This window comes from Oncorhynchus nerka, linkage group LG13 (assembly GCF_034236695.1).
Source record: "Oncorhynchus nerka isolate Pitt River linkage group LG13, Oner_Uvic_2.0, whole genome shotgun sequence".
Taxonomy (NCBI): Eukaryota; Metazoa; Chordata; class Actinopteri; order Salmoniformes; family Salmonidae; genus Oncorhynchus; species Oncorhynchus nerka.
The window spans coordinates 28,760,248-28,784,175 of record NC_088408.1 but is presented as its reverse complement, the minus strand read 5'-3'; the positions used below and the strand labels follow the sequence as shown (position 1 = coordinate 28,784,175).

At 43.1% G+C, this 23,928-nt stretch overlaps 1 protein-coding gene across 6 annotated transcripts in view; it reads left to right on the top strand.

Annotated features, from left to right (window-relative positions):
- snx9b (sorting nexin 9b) overlaps positions 1-23,928 on the top strand; it is a 33,723-nt gene that overhangs the window by 8,199 nt on the left and 1,596 nt on the right. The window contains exons 2-19 of one of the 6 annotated variants that reach the window (XM_065026314.1): positions 3,750-3,836; positions 4,388-4,462; positions 5,594-5,710; positions 14,223-14,300; positions 17,032-17,197; positions 17,646-17,681; positions 18,275-18,398; positions 18,690-18,777; positions 18,928-19,053; positions 19,254-19,371; positions 19,553-19,683; positions 19,814-19,917; positions 20,007-20,110; positions 20,196-20,273; positions 20,399-20,475; positions 22,724-22,813; positions 23,048-23,162; positions 23,536-23,627. In XM_065026314.1, the coding sequence (XP_064882386.1) occupies positions 3,750-3,836; positions 4,388-4,462; positions 5,594-5,710; positions 14,223-14,300; positions 17,032-17,197; positions 17,646-17,681; positions 18,275-18,398; positions 18,690-18,777; positions 18,928-19,053; positions 19,254-19,371; positions 19,553-19,683; positions 19,814-19,917; positions 20,007-20,110; positions 20,196-20,273; positions 20,399-20,475; positions 22,724-22,813; positions 23,048-23,162; positions 23,536-23,627 (1,806 nt within the window). The remainder of the gene's footprint in view (positions 1-3,749; positions 3,837-4,387; positions 4,463-5,593; positions 5,711-14,222; positions 14,301-17,031; positions 17,198-17,645; positions 17,682-18,274; positions 18,399-18,689; positions 18,778-18,927; positions 19,054-19,253; positions 19,372-19,552; positions 19,684-19,813; positions 19,918-20,006; positions 20,111-20,195; positions 20,274-20,398; positions 20,476-22,723; positions 22,814-23,047; positions 23,163-23,535; positions 23,628-23,928) is intronic. The other 5 variants (XM_065026315.1, XM_065026316.1, XM_029676395.2 and 2 more) reach the window with 5 other exon arrangements.

The following is a 23,928-nucleotide window of genomic DNA, read 5'->3' as shown; positions in this document are numbered from 1 at the left end:
GTCAGAGCACAGGGTAGGGCAGTGTGAGCAGAACCAGCGGTGTCGTTTGACTTAGCAAACGAGGATCGGATGTCGTCGACCTTCTTTTCAAAATGGTTGACGAAGTCATCTGCAGAGAGGGAGGAGGGGGAGGAGGATTCAAGAGGGAGGAGAAGGTGGCAAAGAGCTTCCTAGGGTTAGAGGCAGATGCTTGGAATTTAGAGTGGTAGAAAGTGGCTTTAGCAGCAGAGACAGAGGAGGAAAATGTAGAGAGGAGGGAGTGAAAGGATGCCAGGTCCGCAGGGAGGCGAGTTTTCCTCCATTTCCGCTCGGCTGCCCGGAGCCCTGTTCTGTGAGCTCGCAATGAGTCGTCGAGCCACGGAGCGGGAGGGGAGGACCGAGCCGGCCTGGAGGATAGGGGACATAGAGAGTCAAAGGATGCAGAAAGGGAGGAGAGGAGGGTTGAGGAGGCAGAATCAGGAGATAGGTTGGAGAAGGTTTGAGCAGAGGGAAGAGATGATAGGATGGAAGAGGAGAGAGTAGCGGGGGAGAGAGAGCGAAGGTTGGGACGGCGCGATACCATCCGAGTAGGGGCAGTGTGGGAAGTGTTGGATGAGAGCGAGAGGGAAAAGGATACAAGGTAGTGGTCGGAGACTTGGAGGGGAGTTGCAATGAGGTTAGTGGAGGAACAGCATCTAGTAAAGATGAGGTCGAGCGTATTGCCTGCCTTGTGAGTAGGGGGGGAAGGTGAGAGGGTGAGGTGGAAAGAAGGAGGCAGAGAGGAATGAGTCAAAGGTAGACGTGGGGAGGTTAAAGTCGCCCAGAACTGTGAGAGGTGAGCCGTCCTCAGGAAAGGAGCTTATCAAGGCATCAAGCTCATTGATGAACTCTCCGAGGGAACCTGGAGGGCGATAAATGATAAGGATGTTAAGCTTGAAAGGGCTGGTAACTGTGACAGCATGGAATTCAAAGGAGGCGATAGACAGATGGGTAAGGGGAGAAAGAGAGAATGACCACTTGGGAGAGATGAGGATCCCGGTGCCACCACCCCGCTGACCAGAACCTCTCGGGGTGTGCGAGATCACGTGGGCGGACGAAGAGAGAGCAGTAGGAGTAGCGGTGTTGTCTGTGGTGATCCATGTTTCCGTCAGAGCCAAGAAGTCGAGGGACTGGAGGGAGGCATAGGCTGAGATGAACTCTGCCTTGTTGGCCGCAGATCGGCAGTTCCAGAGGCTACCGGAGACCTGGAACTCCACGTGGGTCGTGCGCGCTGGGACCACCAGATTAGGGTGGCCGCGGCCATGCGGTGTGGAGCGTTTGTATGGTCTGTGCAGAGAGGAGAGAACAGGGATAGACAGACACATAGTTGACAGGCTAGAGAAGAGGCTACGCTAATGCAGAGGAGATTGGAATGACAAGTGGACTACACGTCTCGAATGTTCAGAAAGTTAAGCTTACGTAGCAAGAATCTAATTGACTAAAATGATTAAAATTATACAGTACTGCTGGGGTAGGCTAGATGCGTTGTTGACACTACCCTAATCAAGTCGTACCGTTGAGTGTGAAGTTTCTACAATGCTGCTTTTCGGGAGCTAGCTGGCTAGCTAGCAGTGTTGGTTACGTTACGTTGCGTTAGGAGAACGACAATAGCTGGCTAGCTAACCTAGAAAATCGCTCTAGACTACACAATTATCTTTGAAACAAAGACGGCTATGTAGCTAGCTATGTAGCTAGCTACGATCAAACAAATCACACCGTTGGGACTGTAATGAAATGAAATGAAAATGTGATACTACCTGTGGAGCGAAGCGGAATGCGACCGGAATGCGAAAGTTCTATTCAGTAGACGTTGGCTGGCTATTGGCTAGCTAGGAGTGTCTCCTACGTTAAGGACGACAAAATAGCTGGCTAGCTAACCTCGGTGAATTAAGATAATCACTCTAAGACTACACACTCTAAACTACACAATTATCTTGGATACGAAGACAGCAAAGACAACTATGTAGCTAGCTAATACTACACTAATCAAGTCGTTCAGTTGAGTGTGATAGTTACTACAGTGCTACGGTAGACGGTGAACGTGTTGGGCAGATAGGAGACGACGAAATACTTTGGACTATAGTGAGTAGGGCACCAGTAGGGACAATAGTGAGTAGGGCACCACAATACAATATAGTGAGTAGAGCACAGTAGAGTACACGCCGATGTGGTATAGTACAGTATATCGGACTGTATTGAACTATGCTCTACTTTACTGTACTGAACTCTACCCTACTCTGCTGTACTGTATTGTATCGTACTGCACTGTACTCTCCTGTGCTCCGCTGCACTGGGCTGTGATGTCCAAAGTTACACATCAGGGACCCATGATGTAATTCCGTTACCGTAATTCTGTTGCAGGGTGTAAATCCACTTCACTTACTGTAGTTCAATAACCAAAATAGATATATTTTTTACTCAAGGTGCCATGTCATTGCTGACACACAATTCTTTCTGCAGACATCTTTGTATCTTAATTTAGAGTACATAAAACATCTGGTCCCATTACCAAAGTTTGCATTGGCACAGTTCTTCCACTAAATTATTTTTCTACATTTTCTGTTGAAGTTATTGAACTTTGGAATCAATAACTTCTGTCCGAGACTCTCATCCCCTCTTTTATCTTCTGTACATAGCATAGGCCAGGAGGTTTCCCTGACCATGTGACCTAACCAGGACCTAACTCTTGGCCCTAGCTATGGCTTCCTACCTCTCCCAGAGGCCTTTCATACTGAAATGCTACAACGTTCTTTGAAGTTACTGCTGTAGCCTTGGGGTTATCAATAGACCAATCTGTGCAGAGGTCCAGCTGAGCTGCCTAAAAATGGCATCAGTGAAGAAGTGAAAGAGGTTCATCTTGGAGTGATATGATCACTTGTTTCTCTCTCACTTCCCTCTTAGAGAGGCGTAGAGGGAATTGGGGGAGGTTACTGTTTCTCGAAGGTGCCCCTTGTCAAGAACACTGTTCCCACTGTCAGATCCCTCCCTGCACACGCGCTTATTTCTATGGGCACAAGCTCTGTTTATCTCACAAACTGTTCACACCCCTCTTGTTGGCGGAGAGAACATTTAGCAGGTTTAAAGCTTATTTCCTTTAATTCTACATATTTTGTCATGGGGTGCATAGAAAATGTTTCCATTTTTAAGATAACTCTGCACATTTTGCCAAGTCTAATGTGTATTCATGTGATGTTTGAGTGACTCAAACATTACAACAATCTGTGGGCAAAACATCATAGCTAAATAACATTAACATGGGCTAGTTGATCTGGACATTTCTGACAAGTTATAAATATCTATAAATGTATAAGTATGCAATGACTGACATGACAAGAGGAACTGATGATGCGCTACCCAATTTTTGAAATTGCACCTTGTGCTTTCTACTATTACAACTTTCAAGAGTAAGTTTATAAGCCCCCCACACACACACACACGCACGCACACACACACACAGTTTGAGAACCACTGATCTAGTGAACTGAGTCACTAGGGTGAGTTGAGGCCGTCTGAATGGGCCTATCAGGGTTCAAGCTCTGTGTTTGAGATGTATATACAGGTGCTGAGGTTGAGTCCGCACAGCAGAAGTCCTTGGCAGCAGAACTAGTTCAGCTTGTTTGAGGTTGAGATTTCCTCACTCCACTCCTCAGCAGATAAACGATGATGTGTGTCTGTGTTTGGCCTGATTGGCCTGGCCCTGATTGTATTGACTCTTGTCGTGTTTCTCTCAGGCACAGGTTTTGTATGACTTCACTGCTGAGCCTGGAAACAACGAGCTGACCGTGAGAGAGGGAGAGACAGTCACTATCACCAATCAGGTGAGCACGTGACTGACCCCCCCCTTCATTACCCCGTTTCTCTCTTTCTATACCTATCGTTACCCATCTCTTTTCCTATCGCTGTCTTTCTCTTCCACATATCTCTCTATCTGTCTCTATTTTTGTCCTCATACAGTATCTTTTTCTCTCAAACTCCCTTTCTCTCGTGCTCGCTCTTACCCCCCATCTAACGTTCTCTCATCTTTCCCCCTCACACCACACTATGCACATCATCAGTTCTGTGTGCATTTATGTGAGTATAAAAGTATCATGTCTTGCTGGCTCAACTGTATTCTGTGTCCTGTTTACAGCCCTGTAAAGTCACATGATCAATATCTCACATGATCACATAGACGATAAAAGCTCCTCTCTGTAGTGTAATGAGCCAACGTGATGTCACTGCTATCATGCGGGAACGGCAGTTCAAAGGTCACTGCAGTGACTAACTGTTTCATCATCAAAAATCTGTCATCAGCCAATCACGTCATATCATGACACTCTCCTCTCACAAAGCCAATCACAGTCTCTCTTATTGGTGTGTTTTGTTTCAGGGTGTTGGAGGAGGCTGGATAGAAGCACAGAATTCCAGAGGAGAGGTTGGACTAGTGCCAGAAGACTACATTGAGGTTAGGGAGTGGCTTGAAGTGTTGTCGATGGAACTGGCTTCATTTACACTTTATATCAATGTCTTATTCCTTCTCATATATTGTTTCACCGTTTTTAAAATCTTCTATGTATAATTTACTTTTTCTTTTTCTACCAGTTGTTTTTGCCTTGTAGCCTGAACCTGTTAGTAGTGTACCTACAGTGTTACTACACATGGATAAGCAGCTTGTGTCGTGTTACTGGGATTGTCAATGGGAATGGGCTCAGGGTTGTGGAAAGGGGTCAAGGAAAAGGCAGCCAGCACTCGCCAAGTTTCTCTGCTTTTGGGAAACCAGGACAGGATATACCTCCTTCGGGACTGGGGGTTGTATCACTATGTTTATATAATGCAGTGGTGTAGGGACCCTTCTGAGTAGTGTGTTTCTGTGATACAGTATCAACTTCAGTATGGCGTGAGTCACTCTGTGGTCTTCTTAAAGCCAAGACAGAGATGTGAGTTCTGTCTAGTCAGTCGATGGCAGAGAGAGGAGAGGTCTGCTAAACAGTTTAGTCTTACTCCAAACAGCACCGAGTAGTCACAGCAGTAACAGATCACGCTGTGTGTGTGTGTGTGTGTGTGTGTGTATTTGGAGGACCAGTAAAAACTCATCACCCTAACTGCTCAGTGCTTACTTTCTTTATTCACAAGATGGAAGTGCGTGTTTGTTACTATAGGGCAGACTCCCACCAGCTATTTGACCCTTAGTTACCTCCCCAGCTGTCCTAGATAGTTTTGGTTCCACACAGGGTCATAATATTCCCATTGACAACTGATATCCACATGCTGTTATTGTTCTCTTCAGTGAAAACAGCAGGACTAAAGTTCACTGTGTCTCTAAAGCAAGTGGTTTCTATCTCCGTACACCAGGCTACAATCTCAGGGGGAGGTGTATACCAAACAGGGATACTTCTGCTGAGTAAAGAGTTAGTTAGGATTTATTTTTGTTCATCAGTGTATGGCTACTCAATTAGTTTCACTATACCATTTCAGTGGCCTCCCAGGTGGTTAGCCACTCAACCTTCTATAAATCAACCATAACTTGAGCTTAGAACTTGAAGGTGTAAAATGTGGTTGTTTGTAAATATGTTTGTCGCTTCTCTTCTGTCTGCAGCTCCCAGGAGGAGGGGGAAATGTAGGACATGTAGCTGCCCCAGTAGCTGCCCACGCCCCAGACCTATCCTTCTTTGACGCCTTCGCTGCCCCAGCCAACAACACCACTCAGAACCAGGTAGCACACTGAAGAAGTCATGACATGTTTATCCACAGGGAGAAAACATTTCATTTCAAATAGGAGCTAATGTCTTTTAAATCATCATAATTGTGGTGTAACCTCATGTCTCTGTCTGCCTCTGGGTTTTATATCATACTTCCCTTGTCTCATCTCCTCTGCTTTTACATGTGACTCGCCCCTTACTAATTCTTATCACTCTATACTAGTCCCTCCCTGCTACAGTGGCCTCTGTGCCAAGCTAGACCACAATGCACTGCTCCCAACGATACCATGGTGGTGTGACGTTTTGAGTGAAAGAGATAGCAGAGTGCAGAATTGAGGGATGACCTCAGTCTTTTATTCATCTAATGAATATTATTCTACCCATCCGAACCTCTGAAATGAAGAAGGAAGAGCAGCTGCCGTAACTATTTCTGCACGGTTGTGGGTTTTAAATGATCCCTGTTTTTAGATATTGGTCTTAGGACTCAGCAAAAGACAGGGGGTTACATTGTGTGATTGTGTATGTATTGAAAAATGCAATGGAATGTGAGTATGAATGAATGGGAACTACAGTGCCTTGCAAAAGTATTCGCATCTCTTCGATTTAATTTTGTTGCAAAGTTGGATTAAAATGTATTTAATTTCCATTTTGTTGTCAATAATCTACACAAAATACTCATGTCAAAGTGGAAGAAAAATTATATATATTTTTTGTAAATTAATAAAATAACTAAAATATAGTCATTGCATAAGTTTTCAGCTCCCTCAGCCCATACATGTTAGAATCCCCTTTGTCAGCCATTACAGCTTTGAGTCTCCTTGGAGCTTTACACACCTGGATTGTGCAATATTTGCCTATTATTCTTTTAAAATTCTTCAGGCTCTGTCAAGCTGTAGGGGGTCATGGCTAGACAGCAATTTTCAGGTCTTGCCATAGTATTTCTAGCAGATTTAAGTAAAAACTTGGTAAGTAACTACTGCGTAGATTTGGCCTTGTGTTGTAGGTTATTGTCCTTCTGAAAGGTGACCTCCTCGCCCAGTGTCTAGTGGAAAGCAGACTGAAGCAGGTTTTGCTTTAGGATTTTGCATGTGCTTAGCTCCATCCCATTTATTTTAATCCTGGAAAAACTCCCCAGTATTTGCTGATGTCAAGCATACTCATACCATGATGCAGCCACCACCATGCTTGAACATAAGGAGGCAGTTACTCAGTGATGTGTGGTGTTGGATTTGCCCAAAGGCCAAAACATGTATTCGTTTGCCATGTTTTTTTTTCACTATTACTTTAGTGCCTTGTTGCATACAATATGCGTGTTTTGGAATATATTTATTTAGTATGTTTGTGTTCTTCTTTTCACCCTTGTCATTTAGGTCATTTATTGTGGAGTCACTACAATGTTGATCTATCCTCAGGTTTCTCCCATCAGTCATTGAACATTGTATCTGTTTTAAAATCACCAATGGCCTCATGGTATCATTCCCTGAGCAGTTTCCTTCCTGCTCAGTTCAGAAGGATGACTGACTATCTTTGAGGTGTCTGGGTGGTTTAATACATAATGCACAGCATAATTATTCATTACACAACAGGTGGTTCTAATACTGAATGCTGATTGGTTAAAACCACATTCCAGCCGGTGTCTATTCCACAAGTTACCACTGGCTAGATCTATGACTTTAAAATGTCTATTTACTCTTCCATCTGACTGCGCAATCCAGTGTCTCTTCAGCCCAGCCAGGCAATTTATAAACTTGATTTCCACTATAAAAAGCATCTAGACATTCTCACATTTCTTTTAGACTAACATTTAGTTTTGAACAGAGATTTGTATAACCTTGCTGTCTGTCTCTCTGACATTTGCAACATTGTTTCAATATTCCAATTCGATCTCCAGCTGTCCCATAGTAATGAGTCGGGACGAGAGAGAGAGAGAGGCAGGCAGTGTTTCTCAGCCAGTCGAAATCATGAATCAGCTGACATCATTTTTATGGATATATACAAAGAAATGTCAATTGATAAAAGGTAGAACATAAACAAAGGTCAGCTAGTTTGTGGTCTTTCCAGCTTCAGTTTGAAGTTATTGTGTTAGGTGTGTTGTTGGCTAGCTCCTCTGAACTAATCGATTGCAGAGGCCATGGGGATGGTACAGTCCACGAAGAAGGGGAGTGTGGCTAAGATGCACATCTCTGTCCAGAATGCGCTCTCTCCGCCAATTATGTACTCAGTATATTATTCCAGTCTTTTGCTGTTTGCATTGTCGGAGTGGACACGTTGTTTCCAGAGTGCACAACCTATGCTACACTTGTGAGAAACACTTTTTGGGTCATTTCATTCCACTTCCAAGTTGTCAATTTAGTCATTGTCTTTTGTTTGGAGCACTCCTGTCAATGTTGATTACCCATAGAACTAGGCCTATAGGCTACCTGGCCTGCTCACTAATGTAGGCATATAAATGTGCCAAATTTGGGATCTGATAGTATTTCTGGTTGGCTTAACAAACCACCAGTAATGAGCTGTGGAGCTTCTCAAAGTAATGTTTTCCTCACCTCAAACAGCAAACAAGCGAAGTCTGTTTTTACATCCATTGAGAATGACAATAGTTCCTCAATGAATTTAAAAACTCTTTCCAGCTCTCTCCCTTAGGATATTTAATTTTATCCAAATATTTTCTACCTGCAGGCTGCAGTGGTTTATTTGTTGGCTTTATAGGCTATATTTACGTAGTGTGCATGGTACTAAATGGTAAGATTAAATTGGCATTCCACATGAGAAAGATTGCAGTCACGGCAGAATCTGCAAAAGCCAGTAGGAGTGGGAAGAGGATGGTCAAAAATCATAATCTTAATCTCGGGCTCCGTCTTTAGTCATTTGTGTCTTATTTCATCAAACAGTGGGCTTAAAGCATCAGACAAGCTCAATGTGAATTTATAGTTGATTTTATTAAAACACAAAGGGTGTGTCTAGGGCTGTTGCGGTGACTATTACCGCCACACCGGCGGTCACAAGTCATGAAGGCAGTCAAATTCCACATAACCATTTAGTCACGGTAATTAGGCTTCTCCAAGCTCTGATGCTGCTGATGGTCATTAGTAGTCCTTCAAACGTCCTAACTGCCTGGTACTCAGCACTCTATTGTCCCTCTAATCACTTTGACATCAATGCAAATGTGTAGAAAATCCCGCTGCCCCTGTGTGATAATGGTCTATTCTATATCACAACAAATGTCACATGTATTATTTAGTATATGTAAAGACAATATTAAACCAAGAATAGTCTGATGGGTGACAATATTAGCCTATTACTGATATGATATATTATCACTTGTAAATGATGCCTAGCATAAGAAGCAATTACTTTTTATAATCATAGTCGCAAACCTCATGTAGCCTAGCCCATAGGCCTATATGTTTTAAAGGTTTGTAATCACAACTAAAGTGGCTGGCCAAATAACTTCTTAAAGTGATGCACATTAATCTGCTTTACAAGGGGTGTAGAGCCTAACATGTGAGTTTCAAGTTTGGGGAAGATCATTTTCAGCATAAAAATGCAGCTTTTATAATGAAATAAATACATGCATAATTGCATTTTGTGGTCACTTTTGATAATGGTGTTTTCCCGCTAATGGACAATTTGCACTTATAGCCTACTACCATGTATGTGTGCATTGCTGCGCTGTTAATGTGAAGAAGTAGCCTAATAGTTTATCAACATTTTAAGCTAAACATTCTGATCCGTTGCATCAGCCTCATTGCATAAAAACATTTTTTTAATGCTAGTGGTTATATTAATGTGGGATCTATCGCATCCCACAACTGTCTAAGACTATGTTTGGAATATTTATTTATTACACAAAATAGAATGACTTTTGTACTATGGGGGATAGTAGATTGACATAGGCTAGTGCTTTTGCCGTTTGTTAGGACTACTCATCTTTTTGTCTGACGAAAAGTAAACGAGGACAGTTATTCTATTATCTTCAATATGCACCTCGGAATTGGAAAAGGACGTGCGCAGTTGCGTCCCGGATGTGTCTGTCTTCACTTGTAAGCCTGTAAGAAAGACCTGATCAAGTGACTGAAAGCCATGTGAGTGAGAGGCGCTTCAGATTGCGCCGCACACTCATGGAGAAGAGCGCAACGCAGCACTCCGAGCCACAAAAGGCATGGATTTTTTTAGGATGCATTACGGCCACGAAGGGGATGCCACCGTGAAATTCGAGGCATTATCATGTGCTTGTCAAATTGTGAATGAGAGACTATTGTGGTGTGTACAGCCTGCACAAAAAGCCTGCGCAAAAAAAACAACAAATCAGAGCTCATGCCTTTCAAGCAACTTTTTTCAAATCATCATTCGTCTAATCATATATATAGCCCAACGTTTGTAGAACAACTAAAGTTACATTAATAACTCTATATTAAGCATATAGGAGTACCTATTTTTTTTCTTAACACCGAATAGGCGCATGTGCACACTCCCTCAAATCGTTTGGAGAAAATATTTATATTTTATTCAGCTTTGTTCAATTGTATTCTTCATACTATAAAATAATTGCCACGGAATTATAAGCAAATCTTGTCTGCTAAATGAACTAGTGTAGCCCACATCAGGACCTAACATAAGGGCAACTCAGACTATGCTATTCTTTTCTTCTGAAAGAGACTACATTTTCTTCATATCATGCTTTTTTAGAACTGTCTAAAATAAATAATGGATTTATTGTGTAGGTGTAGGCTATATTACATGGATTTATTGTACTTTTTAAAATGGCTTGTAGGCTATGTGTGAAAGCCAGGAGATGCTAAATGTGTTTGTTAATTAACGGTCAATTACCGTGAGACCGACAGTTATTTGCTTGACAATCACCAGCTGACCAAATGTTGTGACCGCCACAACCCCAGGTGTGCCCAATGTTCCCTCAATTGTTTTCCGGCACTGAGCAAATTTCAGGTATGCCGAGTGCAAACTTGAAGTTGTTCAAATTCTCTTCAAATTCCAGTGCGCGTTTACTGTGAACACTGAGTCTGTACCCGCTTTAAGTTAACAGTGGCCATGGCTATTTCATCATGATGTAGGATTACCAGAGTGGCATAGCATCAAAATCAATGGAGAAAATGCATCCCATAACATTTTAACATGGAAACCGTTCAGCCTACAGTAGCAGCCACTGTGTGGTGTTCAATGTAGGCCTACATTCCGTGAGACTTTTGGAGAAGAAAAAAAGCATGCAGGGCTTGACATTAACCTGTTAATCCACTTGTCCTTCAGACAAGGTGACTGAAAGTGTTGTGGAATGCAAGAAACCACTTGACAAAATAAAATGCATAATTATTCCCATACCGTTATTACAGAGAATCAGACACATTATGCTACCCTCTGCCTATTGCTTTCTTAGCTTATTCAAGACTGTCTCAAAATACAACACTACCTGTTTATGACAAAAAAAAAGCTCTTTACCTGACTCGCTTTTCAAAGATGTCTAGAAATGTACCTATTTTGTGCTCTTGTAGGAAGCAATCACTCCCCCATTGCTGACTACAAGTGATCTATAACTGGGCTATTAACTCACTAACTAGCAAAGGATATGAACTAAATGTACAAATGATTTATAACTGGGCTATTAACTCACTAACTAGCAAAGGATATGAACTAAATGTACAAATGATTTATAACTGGGCTATTAACTCACTAACTAGCAAAGGATATGAACTAAATGTACAAATGATCTATAACTGGGCTATTAACTCACTAACTAGCAAAGGATATGAACTAAATGTACAAATGATCTATAACTGGGCTATTAACTCACTAACTAGTAAAGGATATGAACTAAATGTACAAATGATTTATAACTGGGCTATTAACTCACTAACTAGCAAAGGATATGAACAAACTGTGCACACTTGGCTACATGCAGCTCTCACTTTGATCTCAAAACAAGCGCATCAACTCACGACCACTCATGCTGTAAACACAGTCCAGTTCAAAGTAAATGGTACAGATCCATATACAGTGCATACAGAAAGTATTCACTTTTTCCACCTTTTGTTACATTACTGCCTTATTCCAAAGTGGATTCAATTAGTGAGGGGGAAAAACAATCTACACACAATACCCCATAATGACAAAGCAGAAACAGGTTTTTAGAAATGTTTGCAAATTAAACTGAAGTATCACTTTTACTCCCATTCGTCTCTACAGATCCTCTCAAGCTCTGTCAGGTTGGATGGGGAGCATTGCTACACAGCTATTTGCAGGTCTCTCCAGAGATGTTAGATCGGGTTCAAGTCCGGGCTCTGGCTGGCCCACTCAAGGACATTCAGAGACTTGTCCCGAAGCCACTCCTGCATTGTCTTGGCTGTGTGCTTAGGGTCATTGTCCTTTTGGAAGTTGATCCTTCTCCCCAGTCTGAGGTCCTGAGCATCCCGGAGCAGGTTTTCATCAAGGATCTCTCAGTACTTAGCTCATTTCAGCTTTCTCGATCCTGACTAATCTCCCACTCCCTGCCGCTGAAAAACATCCCCACAACATGATGCTGCCACCACCGTGCTTCACCATAGGGATGGTTTTGGCCAGGTGATGAGCAGTGCCTGACTGTAATGTGATGTTTGTTATTCAGGCCAAATAGTTCAATCTTGGTTTCATCAGAACAGAGAATCTTGTTTCTCATTGTTCGAGAGTCCTTTTTGGGCCTTTTGGCAAACTCCATTTGGCTGAGCGTCTTGGTGGAAAATGGTTTATTCAATCAATTTTAGAATAAGGCTGTAACGTAAGAACATTTGAAAAGTTAATATGATCACACCAGTAATGATGTTGTATTACTTGTGAAGCACAGCTGAGTAAGCATTTAAATCATTTGCTTTTTATTTTTATTTTACTGGGCTGATGGTGCCTGCATCTGATGGTCAGTCTCAGCAGAGGGAGAGAGCAGCAGACTGAGGGTCCACTTCTCAACATCCCTCCGCTCTTCCTTTCCTCCACTGACCAAAAGGTCACACTGTCTTCCAGCTAATGGCGAAACTTGAGTCGCACCGCATTATTTCTGCCTCATCCACAGATTCATGTTGTTACTCCTATGAACAGAGAAAGTGAAATATTCCTCGATATTAAAAAAAGACCCAAGCTGTTAGTAATAATAATGCAATCCTATAGATACACTTTCCTACTCGTTCATTACTGCTGCAGTGCTTGTTGTAGCGCTGAGTGGAAATAGGAAGAATGCGCATTTTATGGTTTATAAAAGTGTTGAATACAAAGTGTTAACAGTGCTGAGTAAGAACATGAACTCCTACAAACAGCAGCTCTTTGATGTATTTGTTGACAGTCTCTCTCCTGTCATGGTTTTAAACGTTTTGAAATATCACAGTATCAATTTTACTGTAGATTTCTTTTATGCCTGTTACGTTACTGTAGACACGGTCATCTGAGCCATCCGATTGGCCAGCGGTAGACCTATAGTGCACTTGATATGCTCTCTGGCCCGCTGGAAAGGCTGAGTTTGTACCTTCAGACACATGAAATGGTTCAAAATGGCAACAGTTCGCCCACCTGGCGCAGGGCAGCTGAATCGGGTGCATCTATCGCCAACAGCCTGAGACAAATACAAAAAAAAGAGGAAAACAAGGATTTATCGTTGTTTTTTTTACAGAAATGTTTGGCGATCGACTAGAAATTCCTTGGAGATCGACCAGTCAATCGCGATCGACCTGTTGGTGACCACTGCTCTAGAAAGTGAAGTTTAATCTTGTGCTTCTCTCTGTGGGCTGGTATTTCTGCGCGGCAGTCCCGGAGGAGCTGCGTGGCAATCTTGGGCTACTGTGCACACGCATGCAGCTTAGAGGGAACATTGGGTGTGTCTATATATGCAAAAAATACATGTTTTAACATTTTGACCAATCGATTGTTTGAAAGAACAGACTACTTCCGGTCGACAATTTTAAAAAATAAAAAGTTTTTATGTTGTTGTCGGCGACAGCCCTATTTGTTACCCATCTACCAAACCTATTATTTCACGCATAGTGAATCCATGTAACTTTTTATGTGATTTGTTAAGCCAAATTTGACTCCTGAACTAATTTAGGCTTGCCTAAACAAAGGGACCGAACACTTATGCAACAACTATATTTTAGTTATTACATTTTGTATTCAGAATATTATTTTTTTTACTTATCCACTTTGTCATTACAGAGTATTTTGTGTATATTATTGACAAAATATGACACCTAAATCCCTTTTAATGCCACTATGTAACACAATAAATCCAAGAGGAATCCAAGGGGTCTGAATACTTTTACAAGGCACTGTATGCTAGATGCAAGCTATTTATTTTTCTTGGAAAATGGGATAGCTATACAACTATGAAGACATGGTACCCCTATTATAAGTTAGAGGGGAGTCAACAACAGAACACCAAATTACTGTCTCTCATCAAATATTCCTACTTCACTGTGGCCCCTGCTTGGGGTCCGCGTTGCCCAGGTTACCCTTCACTCGCAGGCGCTTTGTGATGATGTCACCTTCTCTCCCCTCAAGGTGGATGTTGGGGCCTGTAGTCCTCAGCCGGACACCCCCGACACCCAGGCCCCCCCTTCCTCCTCTTCCCCTGACGAGGTAACCAGCACCGAGCGGTGGTCAGGGCCCCGTCCCCCACCTCCCATCTCAAATCCCACCCCCCCACCCCCCTGCAACCCCCCACACCCCCAGCTCAGCCTGCAAGAGCATGATCTTACATTGTACCACCCCCACCCTCTCCTACACCCCACTCCCTGAACCAGGGTCCACTTACTTTCTGTCCATCAAACTACAACTGACCTGGAGCCAGTAGATAAGGGTAACTGTTAACTGGAACCTCCAAATCAGAGGCCGAATCAAGCCTACCGACTCCCTACACCTCCAGACACGCATCCCATCACAGATGAATGAAATTGATCAGCACATCTCTGATACAACATGCACCGCTATGGATCAATGTTTCTTATTACCAGCACTAAACACCAAACGAATGATCTCAACATTCACGGTTCCCTATAACCAATCAATTATTACAGTGATCGGTGAACAAGCTCTCCCACCAGGCAAGAGCCAGCAATCATCTGTCTCAATTTTACCATTGTTTTTATATGTTGTAAACAAATTGTTGGACAATTCAGCAGAATAAGTCAAAACTCCTGCAGTTTGTTCTGTGGTAACACACTACAGCTGCTATGAGCCTGTGTTCCCCACCACTGTGGTCCTCTAATGTACTCTCTCTCCCTCTGTTTGTTTTGTGGCTTACTGTAAGTAGCCTATGATGGAGATGTTTGGTCAGCAACTTCCTATCCAAACGTGCACACATACACACACACACACACACACACACACACATCCACACAGGGCTCTCCAACCCTGTTCCTGGAGCGCTACCATCCTGTAGGTTTTTCGCTCCAACCCTAATCTAGCGCACCTGATTCTAATAATTCGCTAGTTGATGAGATGAATCAGGTCAGTTACAACTAGGGTTGGGGTGAAAACCTGGAGAAGGGTAGCGCTCCAGGAACAGCCCTGATCTACACACACATGCTTGCGGCATGGCCAACGTCTGCCCCATACGCATGGCATGCAGTTGTCCTGTCGATTGTCTTGATGCAAAATTCTTCTATAGTCTCAGTGAATGAATGACTGTAGAACGCATGAGATGTGTGTCTGTTCTGCTTGTGTTGTCCTTCACCACATGTAGTCCTCCAGCCATGGAAATGACTGGGAGAAAGGCTTACAGTGGCGTGCTGCATCCTGCCGTGCCTTGGCATGATCTGAATGGTACAGTGCAGTGCGTCACAATGCTGGACTTGAATACGAGGCATGAATTTCTCAATGATTTAGATAAGCGTGAGAGTGGCATTGTGCGCGAGAGACGTTTTTGCATAATTTTGTGTGACTTGAGGAAACACGCTGTACCTGCAAGTCCAGGGTTCAACTTCCATACCATTCAACACACAGTCACACGTGAGTGTGTTGCCTGACACTGTATTTTGAGTGGGATGTGTGGGGAGGGAGTCTGCCAGGTAAGGGTTGGAGTGAGAACACCATCTTTTCTTCCTTGTTTCATGTTTTATGTCCATTTTTCTCAAGCAGTCTTACAGTGGGGCAAAAAAGTATTTAGTCAGCCACCAATTGTGCAAGTTCTCCCACTTAAAAAGATGACAGAGGCCTGTAATGTTCATCATAGGTACACTTCAACTATGACAGACAAAATGAGAAAGAAAATCCAGAAAATCACATTGTAGGATTTTTAATGAATTTATTTGCAAATTATGGTGGAAAATAAGTATTTGGTCACCTACAAACAAGCAAGATTTCTGGCTCTCACAGACCTGTAACTTCTTCTTTAAGAGGCTCCTTGGTCCTCCACTCATTGACCTATATTAATGGCACCTGTTTGAACTTGTTATCAGTATAAAAGACACAATACATTTTTTTTTAAAGAGCAATTATTAGGAAATGGAAGACATACAAGACCACTGATAAACTCCCTCGATCTGGGGCTCCACGCAAGATCTCACCCCGTGGGGTCAAAATGATCACAAGAACGGTGAGCAAAAATCCCAGAACCACACGGGGGGACCTAGTGAATGACCTGCAGAGAGCTGGGACCAAAGTAACAAAGCCTACCATCAGCAAGTGCATTGAAGATTAAACGTGGCTGGGTCTTTCAGCATGACAATGATCCCAAACACACCGCCCGGGCAATGAAGGAGTGGCTTCGTAAGAAGCATTTCAAGGTCCTGGAGTGGCCTAGCCAGTCTCCAGATCTCAACCCCATAGAAAATCTTTGGAGGGAGTTGAAAGTCCGTGTTGCCCAGCAACAGCCCCAAAACATCACTGCTCTAGAGGAGATCTGCATGGAGGAATGGCCAAAATACCAGCAACAGTGTGTGAAAACCTTGTGAAGACTTACAGAAAACGTTTGGCCTCTGTCATTGCCAACAAAGGGTATATAACAAAGTATTGAGATAAACTTTTGTTATTGACCAAATACTTATTTTCCACCATAATTTGAAAATAAATTCATAAAAAATCCTACAATGTGATTTTCTGGATTTTTTTCCTCCTTTTGTCTGTCATTAGTTGAAGTGTACCTATGATGAAAATTACAGGCCTCTCATCTTTTTAAGTGGGAGAACTTGCACAATTGGTGGCTGACTAAATACTTTTTTGCACCACTGTATATTTAAATTTCTGTCAAGTTATATACCCTGTAATTTCTTTCCCTGACAAGTCATTTAAAACCAGTATTGGTTGATTGTTAAAAAAGCTGTCCTCTACCCCTACCTATTTTTCTCTCTCCTCTCTCTCGCTCCTCTAGGCGAGTAACGGTAAAGACCCGTGGTCGGTATGGAACCAGGACACCACGGGAGGTTCCTCCAACAACTGGGCGGCCCAGCCAGAGGGCACCATTACAGGCAAGAGTGCTGCCCCTGACCCCTGGGGCTCCACAGCACAGAGCCATCCTCAGGCCTACCAGGGCCCAGGTAAGAGTCACTGTTCTAGAGGAACTAAAGGGCAATGAGGGCCCCTTTATGGACCTCAACACTTTGGTAATAATTTGCTCGTAATACTGTAGGGAAGACCTACTTTAGCAAGTTTCTGGCAAAAGACTTGCAGAAATGTCTCCATAAATGATTTCCCCCCCTTGTTATACCTCTTTTTAGGAACTTTATCCATTGTTAATATCTATGTTTTGGGTTTTAAGAATATAGCCTTTGGCATACATGAAGGGTGGTGTTTTGCAATGCATTTTGTAGGTGTGGTCTTAAACAGGGGACGGTGTTGTCATCGATAGTTATGAGATCACTTGCCTTTGCAGAGTTTTTGCTGGCTTTGGTTTTTCACTTCCCGTTTTAAAACTATATTCTGAATTAAGACGTGACTGACTGAATGAACGAAATAACAAAGTGCCTCTTCTTTTTCCTTCCAAAGATATCTATCCATATCCCTACCTTATTGACTGGTCAGGTATCCCACCATGCATTGCCTGCTGGGAGGGTTTCCCTGTTTGTGCGAGTGTTTCTTGTTTTAAGAAAATGTCTGGCATGTGTATAACCAGTAAATGTACATTATTTTCTCTATTGCAGGCATGTGTTTGCATTGTGTGTATTTTCTCTCAAGAAAGCTATTCACAGTATTTATAGCTTAACACTTAATTGGTTGGTTTTGAGGATATATCTAACTGATTATCTAGACTGATATAATAGGTTTGTTGTTTCTGTTTGGATACATACTGTACAGTATATTTACAGTTTTTCTCTCAAAACATAGCACGGGGTAGTGCAGTGCAGTGGTCTTCAAACCTCATCGGCCACCCAAGATTTTCCCTGAAGTAGCTCACCTAATTCTCTAATCAAGGGCTTAATGATTAGTGATTGGAATCAGGTGTGCTAGCTCTGGAATAAGAATGTCTGGGGGTCCTCGAGGAGAGGTTTGAAACCCACTGGTCTAGTGCATGTTCTCTGATCTCGGTTTTAGGCTTTTTATGCTGTATGATCTCTCTTCCATGTATTTGGTTACTAAGGGTGTGTGGGTGTCTGTGTGTGTGTGTGTGTGGGTAGGAGCGGAGGACGATGAGTGGGATGATGAGTGGGATGATGTGAAGTCAAACTCCGAGTCTGGAGATGGAGGGGCCATCCAGAGAGGAGGGGCTACTGGCTCCTCCATGAAGATCTCCCTCAACAAGTAAGACAGCTGACTACTACTCCAAACCATCACACTGAATCCACAAACACTAGCCATGACCTAAAGACCACTTTTACCCAGATTATACCCACGGTAAACATAAACATTGAGTCAATATACAGAGTTTGTCCATCTTAGTTTGCGGTTTAGAATCTGAGATGTTTGGCGGAGGATAGTTGGCCCAACTCTGTTAAACCATTGCCGTTGGATTTCCAGACTGTCAAGTGTCCCTTTCTACCTAACCACTGACACTTAACCCCTGACCTTTACCCCTGTGTGTTCCTCTTTGAGCAGGTTCCCCGGGTTCTCCAAGTCTGGACCTGAGCTGTTCCTCCTCTGCAAGCAACCACCCAAGGGAAAGGAGAAGATAACCATCTATGTGAGTTGGTGGAGGACCTTCATCAGGACTGGACATTGAATGGAGTGTGGTTGGCTGTGTTGTTTAGCAATTTTTTGTACTGTAGTCTTTTCAAATTGATGTAGGATTTATCTTGTAGGATTTAGTAGGGTTGTCTCTGCTCCGTCTCAGATGGGGGAGGTTGGTCCAGTGTGGTCCTATCCAGAGGCTCAGCTGGACTGTGTCGTAGCCGACCCTAAGAAGGGCACCAAGATGTACGGCCTGAAGAGCTACATCGAGTACCATGTCATACCCAACGTAAGTGTCTGTGGGACCACTACTAGTATCAATGTGAATGGTCATTAATGTTTCTGGCTCGATCATTTCTAGGGACAGATACATTGTCCAAATGCCTGATAACGAGCTGTCTCAGATAAAAGCTGCAGTTGCCGAAAGCCAATATTATGCCAACCCATTGGCATTATAGTGCATGTTAACTTTGTGTGATTGGTTTGCAGACCACAAACAGACCTGTCAATCACCGATACAAGCACTTTGATTGGCTGTATGAGAGGCTACTGGACAAGTTTGGTTCAGCCATCCCCATCCCCTCTCTACCGGACAAGCAGGTCACAGGTGAGAGACTGACCTGCTAACCTCTCTTCTTCTCTCCTCCACTGAGAAACCCTCTGTCTATCCTATTGGAGAGGAGTTAACTTAATGTAGGAAGGTATATGTGGAGCCTGGGGTGCTCCTTTCATTGCACACCGCTTATATCTGCTCTCTCTCCCTTTCTCCCTCCCTCCCTCTCTGCCAGGGCGTTTTGAGGAGGAGTTTATCAAGATGAGGATGGAGAGGTTGCAGGGCTGGATGACCAGGATGTGTCGGCACCCTGTGGTCTCCAACAGTGACGTCTTCCAACTCTTCCTGACCTACAAGGACGAGAAGGTACAGTAGGAGTCTTCCTCATCTTCCTCCCCCAGGAACAGCAGAGGGGTGCAGTACCAGACTGGACATGGAGCTCTGACTGTAGTGGTAGTGACACTGAGGATTGGCTATTGAGCACTGTGTGTTGCAGGACTGGAAAACAGGGAAGAGAAAAGCAGAGAAAGACGAGGATGGGGGAGTGATGATCTTCTCCTCCATAGAGCCTGAAGCCCCCGACCTGGACCCCATCGAAGTGTGAGTGACATCACACCACGCTGCAGCAGACATACACAATATGAAATGTTATGGGGTGTTTTTCTTCATTTGTTTCCATTGCGTAACAGGGAGCAGAAGTGTGATCAGTTCAGTCGTTTCACCAAAGCTATGGATGATGGTGTGAAGGATCTACTCACAGTGGGCCAGGAGCACTGGAAGAGATGCACAGGACGTATGTATGCACTACATAAACTCTACACAGAAGCTATGCAGGCTACATAGTTATAACACATGACCGAATCTGTGTGTGTCCTCAGCTTTGCCCAAAGAGTACCAGAGGATTGGCAAGGCCTTCCAGAACCTCTCGTCTGTCTTCACCAGCAGTGGATACCAAGGTAGGCCTGCTTGGACAGACATTTACCCCACTAAATGGGATATATATGGATCTCTGTATGTTTTAGTTTGTTCAATATAAGTGTTGTTGCGTATAATATAAAAAAACAGGTTATTGTATCTGCAGGAGAGGCCACCCTCACCGATGCCATGACTTCAGCAGGAAAGACCTATGAGGAGATAGCTCAGATGGTGGCTGAGCAGGTACAGTACCAGTACAGACGTGTCATAACCTGCAGATCTCTCTCTTAACCCTGTATCTCCTCTGGGTTAAAAGAAATTATCAGAATGTGTGGTTATTTTCAGTGTCAGAATTGAATTTCCATGTTATTTTATTTGATCATTTAAAAACAAGATACTGTTAGGTTCTGAACAAACAGAGTAAAAACTCAAACGGATGACTAGGAAAAATCTGCAAAGACAATGCATGATTACACAAGCACATATATTTATAACCTCCTACTAGGCAGGGTCAACTCCTTACACGTCTAGAAAGCCAATACATCTCTGTCGCCAGGCAGGAGCTTAATTGGTTTCTCTCACTGGTGTAGTCATGGTCCTTCCTGATGCTAGAACCTTGGTGGGTGTGGAAGTGTGTGTGTGAGATAGGACTGTTGTGGTGGGCCCCTCTGGCCCCCCTCCCAGAGGTTTCTTCTCACTTCATCTGTTGACTTAACCTCGAGCCGAATTCCACGCTCCTCTCTAGTTTCGCAGCTGGCCTGCCCTAACAGAGACTAACCACACTGTTGCCCTTTACCTCCCTTCTTAGGACATACACCAGATTCCTATCCACCCTTCATTGACCCCAACATATACATTCCTTGTACATGTAAAGTATCAATACGTTTTAGTATAGTAAAAGTATATTTCGAGCTAGAATCCAACAATATGCATACAAAATTATTCAATTGATTAAGAATCATTGAGGATGAACACAAAAAAGCACAAATGTCTGTGACTTATTTCCATTGTGGTCCGCTTTCATGATAGTGTTTGGCATAATGTGGCACGATAAAAAAAATATACATCTAAATTTGGCAGGTCAATTTGGTTACTTAATCATAAGAACACAAAAACATCCAGTTTACACACTATACACAAAGGAACTAGGAGGGATGGCTCACACAGGCACACTATCCATTAACTAGGATTTCACCTTCCTTTTAATGCTACTCAGAGAGGGAATCGTTTTAACACAGACAGATTATTCTACTCAGAGGCTGCCGAAGAGTCTCCTGTTGAGAGTGTAGTTGCTCAAGGGCTGTAAATATGTGTATTAGTATTTGAAAGGCAATGTGTGCTATACGTCAGATGTAGCCTTGTTTTTTTTGTCTCAGTTGTTGAGGCCTTGGAATCCAAAATAAGCCTTTGAGGGAATGTATGCTAGTCTACGTTGAGGAGCAGCTTTGGGCGAGTGGGGGCAACTTCCTGTTGCTCTGTGTACTTCCTTTAGCCCCAAAGGCCTTGTGCTCTATTCTTGTTCCTTTGGTCTCTCTTTTTTCTTCATCGCCCCAAGCTGCTCCTGTCTGATGTCACTTCCTGGATGTCTGCGTGCGTTTCCTGTGACCTCACAGTGTCTGTTTTATATCCTTGTTCTGACCTTCCTCTGACCCTTTCACTAAGCATCCTGTGTGTGAGGTGTGTGTTATCTGAAGGGAAGAGGTCAAGACTTGTATGATTACTCCATGACATTCATTTAAGGCCACCAGAGCAAAATATGTTCTCTATGTTCCTCTGACAATTCAGTTGAACATAATGTTTGAATATCAGTTCTCTGATTTATATCCATGACGGTGTAGTGTGGTTTGTAATGAAATCAAAGCCCCACCCTGTTTTTGATGTTGTCGCAGCAGCGTCGACATGGAGGACTCATCTGGTAAGCATGTGTTGCTCCAGTCCAGAGGTTTCTGTCCTTGGTCCAGACTCTGTTTGACTTCTTTTTGACCTTTTGACCTCCACCAATCATTAGCATTAGCTGTGTAGTTCCAGTCCTGGGTAGTTACTAGCACTCAGACACAGTGCTGTCTATATATACGTGTGTGTGTGTGTGTGTGTGTGTGTGTGTGTGTGAGTTCCACATTATAGTAAACATTCAGTTCCCTACCTTGGTTCTCTGGTAATGTTTGGATGGATGTGTTATGGATCTCTTCCATGACCAAACACGCCTTTGTGGATGTTGTTTTCCCTACATGGTCCTTTATTATCTCTGTTTTTGGTCATATTTCTATCGTTTTTAAGTGGTTTCCTGTTTTTTGCTATTTGAGACATTGCTACTACATTTCTTTCTGATGATGTCACAGTTGTATTATTGTACTCATCTTGTTCATTGGCTTTTCTGGCTCAGTACCAAAAGTGTAATGTGAATTGGCTTTTGCTCTGTTTGCAGAGGATATTGGGTTGTGCGGCTGTGTGTGTGATTTGATATCTAATTGTCCATGTTCTCTCCCTGTAGCCCAGGAAAGACCTGCACTTCCTCATGGAGAACAACAATGAGTACAAAGGCCTTCTGGGATGTTTCCCTGACACCATTGGAGTACACAAGGTAGGCTCCTACAGGGGGGGAGGGAGAGCGAGAGAGAGAGCGAAATTGGTATTCACATGATACTGAGCCTAGGGCAGAGGAGAGCGAGCAAGAGAATAACAACCATATGAAAAGAACAAAACCATTTTATTTTGGTTAGGACCTACAGTGTCTTTGCTATTAATGTAGATCCCTGTTTAATCCAGTATAGGATTTTGTGTAAAGCTCAAGACTGCTCTGTCTTTTCACTGTTAGGCGGCCATAGAGAAGGTGAAGGAGGGAGACCGGCTGGTGGCAGCTAGCAAGATCACCCCTCAAGACAAAGTGACCATGGCTAAACGTGTTAGCACCATGTCATATGCACTACAAGGTAAGGCTACTGGTCTAATGCTAAACGTGTTAGCACCATGTCATATGCACTACAAGGTAAGGCTACTGGTCTAATGCTAAACGTGTTAGCACCATGTCATATGCACTACAAGGTAAGGCTACTGGTCTAATGCTAAACGTGTTAGCACCATGTCATATGCACTACAAGGTAAGGCTACTGGTCTAATGCTAAACGTGTTAGCACCATGTCATATGCACTACAAGGTAAGGCTACTGGTCTAATTCTAAATGTGTTAGCGATGGTTAAATGTGCTAGCACAAAGTACTGTAAGCCTATGGCGTATAAAGAGATGGTTCCATCATCTATACTAAATCACGTGACAGTGGATTTCCTGTTTTCTCCCCGCCCACAGCTGAGATGAACCACTTCCATAGCAACCGTATCTACGACTACAACAGGGTGATGCAGCTGTACCTGGAGGAGCAAGTGAAGTTCTACGAGACGGTAAGAACACAATTTTAAAATGTCACTAGCTTCTTCTCAAATAGAAAACCTAGGAGTTCTTTGGCTGAATGACAGTGGATCTAAAGCAAATGAGTATTGCTAGCATTGAAATTATATTAATGAATGGGTCATTTCCACATGCTCACATGCAATTGTCTCTGACCCTGGTCACAAGGTCTGCTATGAGAGGGACTGCTATGAATAGATGCATCTGTACATACAAATAGTAGTCCATCTTCAATCTGATGAATATTTTTATTTAGGTATTCAGCACATGGCTTTCAATGGGATTTTTCTCTTT